Source organism: Parasteatoda tepidariorum, chromosome 1 (assembly GCF_982258835.1).
Source record: "Parasteatoda tepidariorum strain Cologne lab strain chromosome 1, Ptep-v5.0, whole genome shotgun sequence".
Lineage (NCBI taxonomy): Eukaryota > Metazoa > Arthropoda > Arachnida > Araneae > Theridiidae > Parasteatoda > Parasteatoda tepidariorum.
The window spans coordinates 47,354,996-47,372,084 of record NC_141755.1 but is presented as its reverse complement, the minus strand read 5'-3'; the positions used below and the strand labels follow the sequence as shown (position 1 = coordinate 47,372,084).

Sequence of the window (17,089 nt, the reverse complement as noted above, 5' to 3'; positions counted from 1 at the left end):
ATTTTCTTAGTTAAGAAATTTGCTTGACGTAAATTAAATCCCAGTCAAGATTCTAATTTCAAACTTCATAAAGTAAATCAAACATGTACTTCATGTTTGATTATAAAGTCTATCAGACATGAGTGATTTGAGTTGCGAATTCAACCGGTTTTTTAAAAAAAAATGCTGCTTTGAGGTATGCATCACTTTGGCAGTCTCTTGGATGCATCAAGTCGATAGATAGGCGCTATGAAAAATTCTGACTTCGAGTACTTACGTACGTTTCTTACTCCTAAGCCTTTGGTCATATCATTTAAAGGTATTAAATATTTTAGTAATGATTTTCTCAATTTCTTAAAATAATCTAATCCATTAAGCTATTTGTAAATAATATGTGTGACTAATAATTGTATGTGTGACATTTCAGTTATGGAAGAATTTTTCAGATAATCATCAACAAAATCTATTCAACAAGTATGTATAATTATGACATAGGTTATAATATGAAAGTTTATGTTAATTTTCGAAATTATTAAAACTCAAAGCTTAATTTTTCCACTATTTTTTTATTTCACTTAGCTGTTTATTCTTTAGAAAACATTTTTATTGAATTCATACAAAAATAATATTAAATTTGTTTAAAGTATTTTCAAAATATTTTTTCAAAATATTTTTTTAAAATATTTTTTTAAATAAGTTTAAAGAATTGTGTTGATTTTATAATATCTAATGAAATAATTATGCCATAACTATTATCTTTAAAATGTAGTAGTTTAATGTTAGAATCTCAGAGATGAAAAGCGTGGGAAAATAGCCACGTTTTACAGGTTTCTAATCACAAAATATTAGCCTTTGCTTTTAGATGAAACAATTTAAATAAAAAAAGCTGCATTTTATCTTTTAATCAAATAACCTTTTTTAGTTAAAGAAAATTTTAAGATTATTGTTATCTACATTACTTTACATAAAAAACGACACGACAACTTAGTTGTCACGTTTAGAAGGAAAAAAACAGGTAAGTAATATTTCTGAATATATTTTATAATATAATATCTATAAAAGATAAAAATACAAATATTTGCTTCGTCAATCTAATGTATACTGCTTTTTATTTTACTCCAACCTACGCCATTTGGTATGGCCTCTCTTCCATTATAATGACAGATACATTAAGTCTCGTTTTCAACGCCACAGTTGTAATGCTAGTTTAGAGCCCATTGAAGCTTCCTCATTAAACAGTTCAATCAAATGTAGCGACCAAAATTTAGTTCCTTTTTTCATTCCCATTAAAGTCACTTTTAAAAATGTGTGAAACATCTTTTTGCTTTCAAAACAAATGCTTCTTCTGAAAATTAATGATTTCATTCCGAAAAAAATTCCAAGGAAATTACTTAAATACTTTTTCTCTTAATGTTATCGCATATTAAATGTAAAACATCTTACATTTCCTTTTAAAAGAAGGAGAGTGAAGCAATCGTTCTATATCAGGGGTTTCCAACTGGCAGCCCGGGGGCCGCATCCGGCCCGCGAAGCCTTTTTTTGTGGCCCGCGAATTAATATATATTATTAGACATTTTTTTGCGGACGATTTATCTATATGGGTTTGAAATACTTTTTTCGTTAATAAAAACCTAATTTCTTCGTTTCTGTGAAATTTAACACACCAACGAAGCAAATAAATTTATTTCTCTGGTTTTGCATCCAAGAAAATATTTATTCAAATACAAAAATAATCGTGTATGTTGCTCTTTTTTATTTCGTTTTTTTGTATTTTGGGAATATAATTTTGCATGTGCATATTAGAAATTTTCTCGAAGAAATTCTCCGATTTAACTTCTTTAAACCACTCATTTTGGACGAAAATATTTACACACTCATTTGTAAATTTTGAATTTAAAATGTAAATATCTATTCTCTGGTGGTTGCAGTAGACAAACCTGAATTTTCTCATCGAATATTTTGTGTGCTACTAGGAAAATTTTAATGCCAACTTTTTTAAAGTTTTATATCATAACAATTATATATCTGTCGCACATTAATTGTTTAACACATAAGTGCATATTAAAGTTATTGCAGCCCGAATTTTTATTATTTATTTAATATTTCTAACAATATTATTAATATGCAACTAAATATTTTTAAAAATCTACTTCTTATTTTAATTTGTTATTCAGTACTTTTGTTTTGTACAACTTGGTAAAAATCTGACACTACTATTTAATGTTCCTTCAAACATAAAAGAGTCCTACATAAAATTATGATAAAGTTACGGTCCACCATTTGATTTGTGTTTTCAATTGTGGTACCCGGCCTCATGTAAGTTGGAAACCCCTGTTCTATATCATAGTTTCCCAGGTTCTTATCTAAAGTGGTCAAGAACTAGTATTCTTGACATCTGAGTAAATATTATCGAAAAAATTATCTCATGATGTAACGATCTCACTTTATAACGTCCATTTTTGCTTGGCCAAAAGGGGTTGTTATATCCGATGGACGACAGTAACTCGTAATAAAGCTGAAATGTGTTTTAAATGCGTTTGTGCTGAAATGCGTTTTATGCGTGAGCCTTGTTTAAAAAAAATACTAAAGCGTTCAACCCTTGCCTGTTATTTCCTCCCCCCTCCAGGAAGTGCTTACGTGTTCTTTGCAAGCCACATCTCTAGCTCGTCTTGCCCAAATTTTATTTAAATACCCCCAACATTTCTCATTTAAACTCTTTTTTATTTCCTTATCGATGCATTAGAAGAGTCCCTCTCATGATCGCTGTTGCTCGCTTCGTAATTTTGCTGAAAATTGGAGTTTTAGCAAAAGAACTATAAAAAGCATGTAATTATTTGTGCCATTTCGAACGCTAAATAACCCAACATTCGAGTAGATAACTTTTATCATAAATATTTTATTTTAGGGACATTTAAAAATGGCAAACCTTTGGTTCACTCTTGCAGTTTGCGCTATCTCTTTAGTAACATTATCAAGAGCTGATGACGACTTAAAATTTGTAAAAGCAATTTGTGGTAATTGTTATTTTTGTATTATAATTATTTCAACATGAAAAATTTATATTGTTAAAAAAAAAGAAACTTGTTCTAACTCAGAGTTCGCATAATCAATGTGTGCTTGTTTATGTAATATTGTAATTCAATATGAAAATTTTGCATAGCTAATAAGCCTCTTTTTTTCTAAATCAAAACTTATATAACAAATAGTAAGACTTAAACCCATATTCTTTATTATTCAACGTGAAAAAATCAATATTGTTGGGAAAGTCATTTTTCTTAAACTTTTAGAACAAACTAGTGGGTTGCGCCCCCTGCTCGCTAGCGCTCGCCAATATATATATATATATAGATAATGTGCGGTATAAGTATTTTCTGCATTACAGTATTTTAACAAGAAAATTTTGCATTGTTGGAAACGGTTTTTTTTACTAAACCGTAATTTTTAAAACAGTAATTCGGTAAGAGATGGATATCTTAGTAATTTGCAAGCAGGTAAAAATCTCCAAATTTTGAGTTTTCTTATTATAATTAATTAGTAGGCTTTTTTGAATTCATGACTGACAAATGGATTCCAACTATTAGAAACGATCTTCAACAAACAAATTTTAAAAAAACACTAAGAATTACTTACACGTGTAAAAAATTTAACGTGAAAAATAATAATAATAAATGTAAAATGTAAAAGTTAAATGCAACTGTAAAATGTAAATGCAAAATGTGAATGTAAAATGTAAATGTAAAATATAAATGTAAAATGTAAATGCAAAATGTAAATGTAAATGTAAAATGTAAATGTAAAATGTAAATGTAAAATGTAAATGTAAAATGTAAATGTAAAATGTAAATGTAAAATGTAAATGTAAAATGTAAATGTAAAATGTAAATGTGAATGTAAAATGTGAATGTAAAATGTAAATGTAAAATGTAAATGTGAAATGTAAATGTGCAATGTGAATGTAAAATGTGAATGTAAAATGTGAATGTAAAATGTAAATGTAAAATGTAAATGTAAAATGTAAATGTAAAATGTAAAATGTAAATGTAAAATGTAAATGTAAAATGTAAATGTAAAATGTAAATGTAAAATGTAAATGTAAATGCAAAATGCAAATGCAAAATGTAAATGCAAAATGTAAATGTAAAATGTAAATGCAAAATGTAAATGTAAAATGTAAATGTAAAATGTAAATGTAAAATGTAAATGTAAAATGTAAATGTAAAATGTAAATGTAAATGTAAAATGTAAATGTAAAATGTAAATGTAAAATGTAAATGTAAAATGTAAATGTAAATGTAAAATGTAAAATGTAAATGTAAAATGTAAATGTAAAATGTAAATGTAAAATGTAAATGTAAAATGTAAATGTAAAATGTAAATGTAAAATGTAAATGTAAAATGTAAATGTAAAATGTAATAAATGTTACGCAAAACGTAATAGTGAAGATTAATTCTCGATTTCAATGCACTGTTTATTTTAATTGATTGTTTATTAATACTCGTTTATTTTCTATAGCTAAAAACAATGATAATCTGCTGAAGGACTTGGCACTGTGTGAAGATTCATTTGGATCAGACAATGTAAGTAACTACGTACAGAAAACATTCTCAGAACATAAACCAGTTAAAAGAATTAAAAACATTTAAAAAACAAACGAAAGAATGAAAGCATGCTCTAAAAATCTAATTTTACGGTACTGACAAAGAAACTCTTATTTACATAAATTGACCTTCTTGTTAAAATGTTTTAAATCTAAAGTCGTAACTTTCAGTCATAAATAAAATGGAAATGTCAATTAGATATCAAAGATAACCTTTATTAGTCCCTTCTTTTAGCTAAAGAGAGATTTAGCAATACCGATTCACATCCCCTCAAATTCGCGAACATTTGTTAACTGCGCATGCTTAAGACATATTCTTCAAACTACGCGTGCTCAGTTACTCCAGGACATATGAACTTTGAAAGCTTTGGTTTGAAATGGTATTTCTAAATCTATTGTTAAATCTATTGTTTATCTATCTCTATTGTTAAATGATAAGGCCTTAGGCTGAAGACTTTTTAACAGCAGAAAAGAGGGTATTACTTAATCTCTCTACTACCTAAATATTATTTCAGCATGAATATCAATTTTTAAAACTTGGTTCATTCGATATCTTTACAGTAAGTAATTACACTATGTACTATTATGATAGCCGTCGAGACTTTTACGTGCAGATAAAAACTAAGTAGAAAAGCTATTAAATTCGATGAAATTTACAATGTGATTTGTTATACTATATACCATCATATGTCATTACTTAATAAAATATTTTAACAAACGGGTAGGTTTTTCCATGTGATAAATTGTGTAAACATTTAATAAATATTTCAGAATATTTGTTTTTTAGTATTTGGCGATACTTAAAATTGGCGTCTCAAGAAGGTCTACCTTCGTCTCTTTCACAACTATGTAACAGAAGTGTCTATTACTTTTAACTGTATATTATTATAATAATAATGGACTATAACTAAGAAATGTCACTAACACTTTCTATATTGTTTTAGGGATTTCAATAAAACATTAATTTATAATTCCTGTTCTTTAAAAATCAATGCCATACGCATAATATTAAAAAAAAATTATGAGGCTCGTTTCAATTAGTATAATATATTAGTATAATATATTAGTATAATATATTAGTGTAATATATCAGTATAACAGATTAGTATAATAAATAAAATTAAACAATATGAATAATATTTCAAAATAACCGAGATAATAACATTATGAATAATATTTATCTCTCGATTATTAATAACATGATTTATTATATTATAACTCATAACTAAAAATACTAAGACGGAACTAGATTAATAGTTTATTGTTGTGTATCAGGCCGTTTCATTATGCTCGAAAGTTCTGCCCAAAAAAAAACCCAAAAAAATATACTGTCTTATGCTGGTACCGCCTTCTACGTTAACAGTGATTGCAGCTATCTGCACCACTTAATGCTGGTTGTATCTAAACAAAGCCCATTTTTCAAATAAAATATTTGCTTTAAAATTAAAATATTATTTACCTTGTCTAAAAATTATTTGTGCCACTCAGTCTAATAGATAGCAAGAGATTTTAAAAGCTAAGCTATAAGTATTTTTATATGTTAGAGATATTCTTTGTAAATTTGAGCATCTTTACTTCTCTGTTATATAATAATATTACATTTAAAGTGTTGAAGTGGATTTGAAAGAAATATTGCTTAATTTAAAACTAATTATTATAATGCATTTAATCATTTCAAAAGTATGATTGCGTTCTTTATAATATCAAAATCTATTTAACTATTCCAAGGCTGCTAATGAAACTTATCATCAAACCTTAGTATGACCAAAAATCATGCACCTAATACAAGTGTTATATAGTGTAAACGATTATAATTATGCTAGTAGAGCCCTCTAGACCTCTAGATTTGAGTGTTATAAGAAATTAAATTGATGTAATCAAAAAACTTTCATACAAATGGTTGAAGTTCAGATTCTGGCTTTACATACACAAAGCAGATTGACTGATTTTATTCTGATATTTACTACAATTAGCAGTTTTGTTTCCACGAGTGAAATATAGCAATAAACCAATTTGCAATATTATTCTTTATAATTATTAATGAAAAATATTTCATTTTATGGTAAAAAAATTATCAAATGTAAAATTTCGAATATTTGTAGTTTAACTCTTATTTATTCACTTACAGAAATAAATACCCAAAGAGTTTTCCCCAGATTACTACATTACAACTTTTTTTTTCTAATTTTCACCATTAAAGGAAAATTTATGAAATATTATGACTAGAAATAATCTAACAATATAATAAATCCCTGGAATTAAAATAATAAGTTTTAATTTGCAACGCTATTAAAATATTTTACCTCAACATTGTGCACTTAAATCTAACGCTTTTTTTTTCAGAAACAAAGAGTAGCAAAAATTTGCTATGCCAGAGTAGCACCTGAGACTGGTGGGGACACATTTGAATTTTCAAAAAGAGTCTGCAAGGACCTCTCTCTTTTGGAAGCAGTAAGAAATTAAAAGCCATTCTGTCTTTACATCCTATTAAAAGCATTTGCTATATACAGGATATTCCTTAATGAGTACCCAATATATATATATATATATATATATATACAGTGGCGTAGTTTTGGGGGGGGGACAAACCCCCCCCGAAATTATTCGTAACTTGTTTAATCAAAATGGACAACTCTATAAAAATAAATACAATTTAATTTGCAAGTGATTTTTTAAATAAAGAAATAAAAATTAATAATAAAAATAAAAATTAATAATAAATATAAAAATAGTATCAATATTCTTCATCTATGCAAAAAACAATTGTTAGTTTCTTTTTCATTTTACACGTGACCACGCGAGTAATATTGCTGACGAGATCAATTTCAAGGCCGCTGTCTCAACCAATCTCCAGCGTTAGGGGGTAAAAATAAAAGAGATGGGAAAAAAGAATTTTAGTTTATGTTAGTGATTGATTCTTTCGATTATAATCATGGATCGTTGGCTAATTAAAAGGCCAAGAATTGAAACAAATAATGACAAAGATATTGACTCCGTTTCGATAAACGATTGTTTCACTAATATGGAATGTTGTTCGAGTTCAGGAAATAACTCAAAAACAGCAGGTAAGCAATATTTTTTTGTCAAATTTTATTATTCCAGTTTAACTTTCTTCTGATTTTTGCTAATAACGTATTTTCTTGAAAAGAGAATTTTCATTATTATAAATTTTAATTTCCTCAGCATAAAGAAAAGCAAAATAAAAATAATATTTTTTTGTTGACTTTAAATTATTTTATTACACTTGATTCTGTTCTATTTGCTTGATTTAAAATTATTTCATATTGGACATGCCGAAAGATATAAAATAATTGAATAATCGTATATAATAAACATTTACATATTTGAAAGAATTATCTTTCAGAATATTTTTTTTACATTTCAATTATTCTTATAAATATGTATAGTTCTATTCTAGATTCCTTCAATTATACACTTAAATATCGAGTTGAAACAAAATTATAAAAATTTTTTTTACCCATCAAATATTTTTTCCAAATTATAAGCGTTACAAATCGTTTTTTTTTTCAAACGTATACATAAATAGTGCTTCTTTTCTTCCGTTTCTAACAGCTTTGCCCATTTCGTTTTTGAGGTGATTATTTACTTTGTTAGCAATTTTAAATGCGAATCGTATGAACGGCTTTTCTTATTCAATACTGAAAGTTTTTTTTATATTTTCAAGTTTCAAATTTGCTTTAATTTTTAAAACTTTCCTTTGTTTCACATTTTCATTAAAAACATAATTTTCATTGCAGTTTTAAATGAATCAGTTATCGAAAGTGGAAGTGATCCAATGTTAAAAGATATTTCGCGTTTAGAGCATAGTAAAAAATACACTGATGAAGAAAAATGGGAAATTTTAAAAAATCGTTGTATGCCAAATGAATCATTTAAGTTTCCTACTAGTGGAAAAAGAAAATTAAAATTTCAAAGAAAATGGCTGTTAGAATTCCCTTGGTTAGAATATTCAGGAAATTTGGACGGTGCATTTTGTCGATATTGTTTTTTCTTCTGTAGTGAAGAAGTAGGTAAGGGGAGCCATACAGTGCCAAATTCTCTTGTGAAAAAGCCTTTTAATAAATGGAAAAACGCTAAAGAGAAGTTTAATTATCATCAAAATTTAGACTATCACAAAAATGCATGCGTGTCTGGGCAACATTTTATAAGCATTAATGAAAATAAAATTCCTAACGTACATCTTCAACTTGACACTGCGAAACAAGTCACAATTAAAGAAAATAGAAAAGTGTTAACATCAATCATCGAAACTATAATTTTAATAGGCAAACAAGAATTAGCTTGCCGTGGTCATTGTGACTCCGGACCGATAACGATGAAAGCTCCATGCCACAATGATGGAAATTTTAGATCTCTACTGCGCTTTCGAATGGCAGCGGGGGATGAAAGTCTAAGGCAGCATTTTGCTCGAAAGGAAGCCGCTTCTAAAAGCCGCTACGTAAGTCCTCAAATCCAAAATGAGCTCATTGAAATTTGTGGAAGGACTATTTTAAAAGAGCTTGTTGTTAAGATCAACAAGTCTGAATGCTTCAGCATATTAGCTGATGAAACTCCAGACGTTAGCGGGGTTGAACAATTATCACTGTGTGCCCGATATTTAGAAAAAACCGAGCAAGGACTAGTTTTGAGAGAAGACTTTTTGACTTTTGTGCAAGTTGATGACGTCACTGGAAGAGGATTATCAAATAAATTAATCAATACTTGCAAAGAATTAAATTTAAATTTGAAGTTTTTAAAAGGTCAAGGATATGATGGCGCGTCTTCAATGAGCGGAAAGTTGCAAGGGTGTGCAGCTCGTATTAAGGAGATGTATCCACAAGCTTTATACGTTCATTGTGCAAGCCATTCTCTTAACTTAGCCTTAAGCGATACATGTGCTAATTCCTATTTGAGGAATGCCGTAGGCGTTATAAAAGAAGTGATTTACTTTTTCAGGCATTCATGCAAAAGGGAAGCCATTTTACGAAATGAAATTAATGAAATAAATAATGAGGTTAAAAAGCAACGTTTAACGAAATTGTGTGAGACGAGGTGGACAGAAAGACTTGATGCAGTTATTACGTTCAAAGAACTTTTTATTCCAATATTTTACTCTCTGGAAAAAATTCAGGAATCAGGAGACAACGAGTCTTCAAAGAAAGCGTACATTTTGTTACAGTCTTTAAAAGGTGGGAATTTTATTATTTCTTTGATAGTGATCCATGAGCTTTTTTCCTTTACTCACAGGCTATCAACATACTTACAAGGAGTAAAGGTTGATTTAGTATCCGCTGTGGATATGGCAGATGATTTAATAAACCTGTTTAAAAGTGCACGTGAAAACGCCGAATCAAAATTTAAATCTTTATTTGAAAATGCGACTGAATTTGCTGACGAAGTTGGAGAAGAGCTCAAAATTCCCCGCCTTTCAGCAAAACAGAGGAATAGAGGAAATTATCCTGCATGTTCTCCCGAAGATTATTACAGGAAATTGATATTTATTCCTGCTTTAGACCACATTATTTGCCAATTAAATATAAGATTTGCTGCCCATCGAAAAGTACTCACAAGTATTCAAAACATTTTACCCGTTTCAGTAGTAAAATTGAGTGAAAAACAAATTGAAGGGTGTTTGGAAGAAATTTTAACGACATGGCCGGACATATCAGACGTTGCAGCAGCTAATATTATTGTTAAGGAAGTTTTACTGTGGAAGCAACGTTGTACTCAACCTTCAGACGCAGAAAGGCCCCATTCATTTATAGACGCAATAAACTTCTGTGATGAACTTTTATTTCCACACGTCTACAACATCTTAAAAATAGGAGCTACCTTACCTGTCACTGTTGCCAGTGTAGAACGCAGCTTTTCGACTTTGAAAAGAATTAAATCATATTTGAGAAACTCCACAAAAGAAACTCGTTTGAACGGACTGTCTCATTTAAGCATACATCGGGAAATTGAAGTAGATATAAATAATGTTATTAACATCTTTTCAGAATCTAAACATCGAAACATCTTTTTGTAACACCTATCAATTTATTTGCTAAAATATATGTACCATATACTAGTACTTGATAATATTTATATATTTCAATGATTTTGCTTTATATGCATCTTATAATTTATTGAAACGAGATATTGCCTGATATGAAGATATATATATATATATATATAAAATTTGTATGTGTGTGTCAAAAGTAGATAACTCCCCCCGAACATTCATCAAAACTACGCCACTGTATATATATATATATATATATATATATATATATATATATATATATATATATATATATATATATATATATATATATATATATATATATATATATATATATATATATTTTTTTTTTTTTTTTTTTTTTTTTTGGTGTCCAAAATGATTTTATAAACTAAACGTATTAGGAGAAATAAATCAGTACTTAGGCAAAGAAGAAGCAAAAGCGCTAACGAAATTTGATAAATTCTAAAAGAAGAAGAGGAATTGTGGAATAGAGAGAGAATTATACTTATAATTGTGGAAATTTGTTTGATTCTAGGATGAAACAGTGAGTTCAAAAAAGTTTATCGGAAACACGATTATGTTCTGCAGCACAGTATGATTCCACTCCAAACGAGCGATTCTACGTTACCGTAAAGATATCGTTAAATGATGTTGTCCTTGTGGTAACGGGTGCCTGCTGTTCTCTACATGAAAGTCCGGACGGGAATCAGATTGCAAGCTAAACCTGGACCCCTGAGAAAACAATAAGCAAGCCCACTGTTACGATGTCCACATTGCATTATACAGGTTAATCTCTATCTACACAGATTTGGCAGGTCGACGAGCATACTGACTAATATTTCTTTAACTGTGTACACGATTTGTCTTGAATCGTCTTCCCGTGGCTGCGGATAGCTGACGAGACCGGTCGAACGCTGAGATCCTTCTTCTTTCTGCAGTTCCTACAATATGTGTATCTGTTAAAATATCTATCTTCATTCGGCGTTATAACTTAGGGGTGATCTGTATTGTAAAGTCTATTGGCATTTCCATCATGTTGGAATTATTGCCAAAGCTTACAGATAACAGTATAGATAACTCCAAGCTATTTACATATAGTATATTGATTTGCATCAGTATTAAGTATTTGTGTTCACTTTTTAGGGTCAAGCTTGCTTTGAAGAGCATAACCAAAGACCTGATGAGGTAAGTTATAGTAACTCAGACAATCACACTTAATCGTGGGTTAAATACTAATCCATATCCGTTTCGACTAATCTATTTCATAAACTGAACCATGCTTATTTTGACTATATTTTTTTTTTAATATTTAATCCATATATATTTATTCACTATCTCTAAAACATAGCATACTCATTTTTCCATTATTTTATTTTGAACATTAACGAAAGTTTTGAATAAAAATATCTTGGTGTGAAATTGTCAAGCTTTTTTAAGTTTTAACTAATTCTCAAACGCTTAACTCATATTTTCAAAGCAGAGCTTAATTTCATTTTTTTTTTAAATATGTTAACTTAATACTAAGGGAAAAAAATACCCAGCTTTTATTAAAAAGGAAAATTAGCAAAAAAAATTAGAAAAAATATTTTAAAGGTAGAAAAGAAAAAAAGAATTAAATAGATCGCATTTCAAAAATGCTTTTAAAACACCTGTACTGTGTATGTTTTTATATAATTTAACTCTAAAATTTATATACTATCAAGAATAAACCAGTTATTATGTCAAAAGGGAAAATAACAGTAAATACCAAAAAATTGGAGGAAAGTCTGAAATCAAACTAAAACTTTTAGCTTAGATCCTATCGTAAATTTACAGAGATAAAGGTATTAGAGTTCTAGTGGTACGCCACCAACGGGTGACTAAAGCAAATTGTAATCAAATGGTACCCAAAATATCATACCGCAGTAGCCCAAAATTTCTACAGGGGATAGAGCACTCATCTCCAAATGATGAGACGACCCGGTTTCGAATCCTAGTGATGGCTGGTCTACACAAATTCATCACCATAGTGCTTACTTAAAATATCCTCAGTGGTAGATGGATCGTAGATTAGAATCATTCTGCCGTATGGCTGACCGTGGAAGGTTTTCTTGGCTTCTCCCTCCATGTAAAGCAAAACGGGTTAGTTCTATCGAAAAGTCCTCCACGAAGGCAAAACCCTTCTCCCAATACTTGATCCAGGAGTGCCAGGACTGTAAATGTCGTCAACATGTGTTTCAAGGAACAATAAATAGAGTCATTCTAATTAACTAGAATTATTATTAGCTGACCCGGATTAGTTTTACATTTCTAGTGCTTTGAAATCATTATAATTTTCGTCAGACTGCACCAGAAAAGGTTTGAAAGAAATATTTTGAAATCTAGTACATACAAAAAAAAATCATTATTTCATTCCTAGTTTCATAACTTATTAAGCCTCATTAGTTAATTAGTATGGTTTAGTTATAAATATCGAATCATTAAGATTTCAAATTTACACAAGACTACTGTAAATGTCGTCAACATGTTTTCATTTTAATTAAATCACTCAATTAATTACTAATCAAAGTAAAATTATTGATAAACCATTTAACAATCTTAATTCATAATGGTGGGATATTTATTACTTTTGAATAACTTCCGGAAAAAACTGATTATTTTTGACATATATTTTTTTTTGCAGTTTAAAGACTTGGAAAAGGGATCTGTAAGTAAAATTTATTACAATTTACTCAACTTTTTACAAAATATATTTACTACTAAAAAGTGGAGGAAAAAAAACTTTCAAATTTTGCTTAACCTATTAATTTAGAATGAAATTAATTTTAATATTTTGTGTAACTAATGTTCTATTAATTATACATACAGCTTAAAAATTACAGATTTTAAGAAAAATACGCCGTGCTTCGTTACAAAAAGTTTTATACAAAGCATCATATACAGGGAGTGTATAAAACAATTGAAACACTTTTATACTAATACACGTTTTTATATTTATCAAAAATTACTTAGAAAATCATTTTATAAATTTAAAAGTGTTTAAGTTATGGGGTTTCTCATACTTGTCATTGAAGTTAAAAGCTTTTAGAGGTTTGGCCGGCAATAAAATATGAACGGAAAATAATGTTTTTGAACACCCTATGCCAAAAAATATAGCAATAGATTTTTTTACTTGCGACAGTTAATTTGGTTATTACATGCGACATTTACACAAACTTTCGTATGCCTAGCTTAAATATTTATGAAAATATGAACATTTGTCTTACTTTTTTATGCTATAGCTTTGAAAAATATTCTATAAAATTAAACACAATTTTTTGAGCAATTTAAAATTAATTACGAAATTTTTGCTTTAAATTTTCGAATTTTTTTTAAACAGCTCAAGATATAAGTAATTAACGTAATTTTTTTATACTATGCATGCGCGGGAAAATTTTAAATTTTTTTTCCCTTAGCTTTGTAGTGAATTGTGTTGGGCAGCTAATTAAAAAAGTCTGTTTTGATTATCTTAAAAATTTAAAAAGTCTCACGCACTTTTATAAGTAGTTTTCGTACTTTTTAAAAGAAAGCTCCAAAATGATAAGGGATTTTTCACAAATATCATTTTGTATTTTAAAGAGGTTTTATTGAAAATATCCCCGGCATCGCTGGGGATCATCCTCCATAAACGCTTTTATTTCGCATATTATTTTTTCTTTATACTATTCCTTTTTGGTACGTTTATTGAACGGTTTTATCATTTGTTATTTAATTTTGTATTATATGATACAAAAATATATTTGTAGAAAACCCCTGATCATTTTGAGCATTTCCTTAAAATGTGAAAAAGCTACTTTGAAAACTGCTTAAATTTTTTTAAATTTTTAAGACATCCAAATTGAATTTTTTTTATTGGTTGCCAATTACGATTCATACAACTTTATGAAAAGAATGTTAATTTTTTCTGCGCATGCGTAGTATCAAAAAACTACTTAAATTACTTATATATTAAGCAGTTTTCAAAAAAAAAAAGTTTTAAATTTTAAAGCAAAACTTTTTTAATTAATTTTAAATTGCTCTAAAAATTTTGATTAATATTATCCTATCTTTTTAAAGCTTATGGCAAAAGACGTAAGACAAAAACATTTTAATAAAAGTCCATATCTCCATAAATATTTTGTGTTGTTTTTTTTTTTTTTTAACCTTTTTACTACTTTATTATTTTATTTAGTTTTAACTTGTTATATAGAATTGTACTGAACATTATTTTAGATATTCAGATTTTTATATCCACTGTTGATGTAACTTTTAGAGATTTATGTTTTTTTAAGGTATCATTTGTGTATTTATCAACTCTCGTATGCCCTAAAATAGGGCGGGGCGAGATAAGAATAAACTTATCTCCATAAATATTTAAGTTAGGCGAAATTTTGTGTAATTATTGCATATTCCAACCCAAATAATTATTACAAGTTACAAATTTATTTCTACATTTTTGCCATAGGGTTTACAAAAACACTATTTTCCGTTTAAAATTTATTGTTGGTCCCTCTAACCTCTAAAAGATATGTATGAAAAATCATATGTTCTAAACATTTCGGAAGTTATTAAAATATTCTTTAAGTATTTCTGGAGAATTACGAAAAATTATATTAGTATAAAAGTGCTTCCAGTACTTTATCTACCTCCTGTACTTTTTCGTGAATTAACTAAAACATAAATTGCTCAAAAATATGAATTAATTAATTCCCTTTTATTAACGTTGAGCAGGCCGGTAGAATCCCTTTGTTTAGTGCTAAAGAAACCCGTACATGCGAAGCAGCATGTATAAATTCTAAACAATGAAACAAATACGTTGCGAACTACGAAAAAGATATTTGCGAATTATTAATTTGTAAAAAATAAAACATTTATAACGTAGGCAGCAATGTTTTCTGAAAGTCAAGACATACTTCTCTCATTGGAATTTGAATTTTCAGGAGTATGAAATATCTTAAAAACCTTTTTATGAAGACACCACAATACAGGAGAAATGTTTCATCCCAAATTCTTTTTCACCTTAAATAGTAATATAAAATTTTAAATTTAAAATCTCAGTTTAGGCAAACATAAAGTAAGCAAGCCATGAATTTTCATTGATAAGAAATTTATTTATTGATAAGAATTGAAATTGCCATTGGTAAGAAATTTTCAAATCATCATAAAGAAAATAAATTATGAGACGACAACTTGGGATTGCTCAAAGGGGAAGTTCTCTTCCAAGAATTTATTTGCATTTTGGTATTTTGAAATTTCTTTTTCTGCAGTTAAAACTTCATGGCTTACTCTAGGTTTGCTAGAACTCATTTTTTTCATACTTCAAATTTTAAAATAGTTATGGAAACGAAATCGAATTTGTGATGAAAAATTTCTCAAGAAGTATAGCGCCCTCTTTACTTTAATAGCATTAAATAATACTTTAATAGCATTAAAGCTTTCTTTATTGAATAGAAAGGTAAGATATCTCATTCTTAATGCATATTGAAATATCCTAAAAACCGAGAAATCTTTTTCTTAGGGACAGTAGAATTCGAAAATAAATAATACGAGATATTTTATTCTTTGCGCACAACAAAGTTTTCGAGGGAGCAGAATATCTATTTCATAATTATAAGTACTAAATCAAAGCTTAAAATAATTAATTTAAATTATAATTAATTATTTGCCTTTAAATTTTGTAAGCTTAAATTTCTCTTTTTTGAAAAATTAACTTCACTCGATATATTTTGAAAAAAAAGAAACTGTTACTTTGCATTCTAGGCCTGTGTTTTCACCGCTTTCTTGAAGAACGGTGCAATGGATCTGCTAGGCATTGGCTTTTAAGAAGAGGAAAAAACAGCAAAGAGAATCATAAAATGTTATGATAATTTAAAATGAACTGTTACTCTATACTTGTATGAAAAATATAATGTAACATTTTTTTAAATAAACTTTATATTTTAACAAAAAACATGTCTTTTAACTTTATAAAACTTCTTACATTAGACTGAAATTTATTTAAAAAGCAACACCATCATAGTAAAATTTGAAAAAAAAAATATTTCTTCACATATTTTAAATTATTTTCGAAAGGATTACACTAAAATAAATAAATAATTTAAAAGCGTTTTAATGAAAAAGGCCCAAAGCTTTTGATATTGACACGCTTTGGGAGAAACTGATTTTAGCAAATTTTGAATGGTGATTTTTCAAAACAACGTTTACTATTCTCGCAGATGCAAGTATTTTTTTTCCTCGCTACTTTATTTCAATTTTAACAGAATGTATGCAACTCGTGTAGTTCCCATTGCATGTAGGATTGTTTTAATTATCTTTCTCTTTTTTTAAAATTTGGTTTTATCTATTCATAAATCAAAAGCTACAAAATTAATCAAATAAATTTTATCTTTTCCACATTCAAGATACTAAATTGAATTAGAATTGAAAAAGCAGACCTGAATGTGAAAAATGTTGCTTTCAAAATATGTTTTTAATGCCTTCGGAAGTGTCTTTCAACTATACGCAAGCA

The 17,089-nt window shown here is 28.1% G+C and overlaps 1 protein-coding gene across 1 annotated transcript; it reads left to right on the top strand.

The window, feature by feature from the left end:
• Positions 1-872: 872 nt before the first annotated feature.
• Positions 873-16,567, top strand: LOC107451430 (uncharacterized). Its single transcript, XM_016067517.4, has 7 exons — positions 873-994; positions 2,885-2,993; positions 4,493-4,557; positions 6,921-7,028; positions 11,728-11,769; positions 13,247-13,270; positions 16,342-16,567. Exons 2-7 carry the CDS (start codon positions 2,897-2,899, stop codon positions 16,402-16,404), a joined length of 399 nt encoding a protein of 132 aa, XP_015923003.1. The 5' UTR covers positions 873-994; positions 2,885-2,896; the 3' UTR covers positions 16,405-16,567.
• The last annotated feature ends 522 nt before the right edge of the window (positions 16,568-17,089 follow it).

Coding starts and splice junctions, on each gene's coding strand:
- LOC107451430 (XM_016067517.4), top strand. CDS start 2,897: ATGGCAAACCTTTGGTTCACTCTTGCAGTTTGCGCTATCTCTTTAGTA. Junction 4,558..6,920: donor ATTCATTTGGATCAGACAAT/GTAAGTAACTAC, acceptor TTTTTTTTTCAG/AAACAAAGAGTAGCAAAAAT. Junction 13,271..16,341: donor AAGACTTGGAAAAGGGATCT/GTAAGTAAAATT, acceptor TTTGCATTCTAG/GCCTGTGTTTTCACCGCTTT.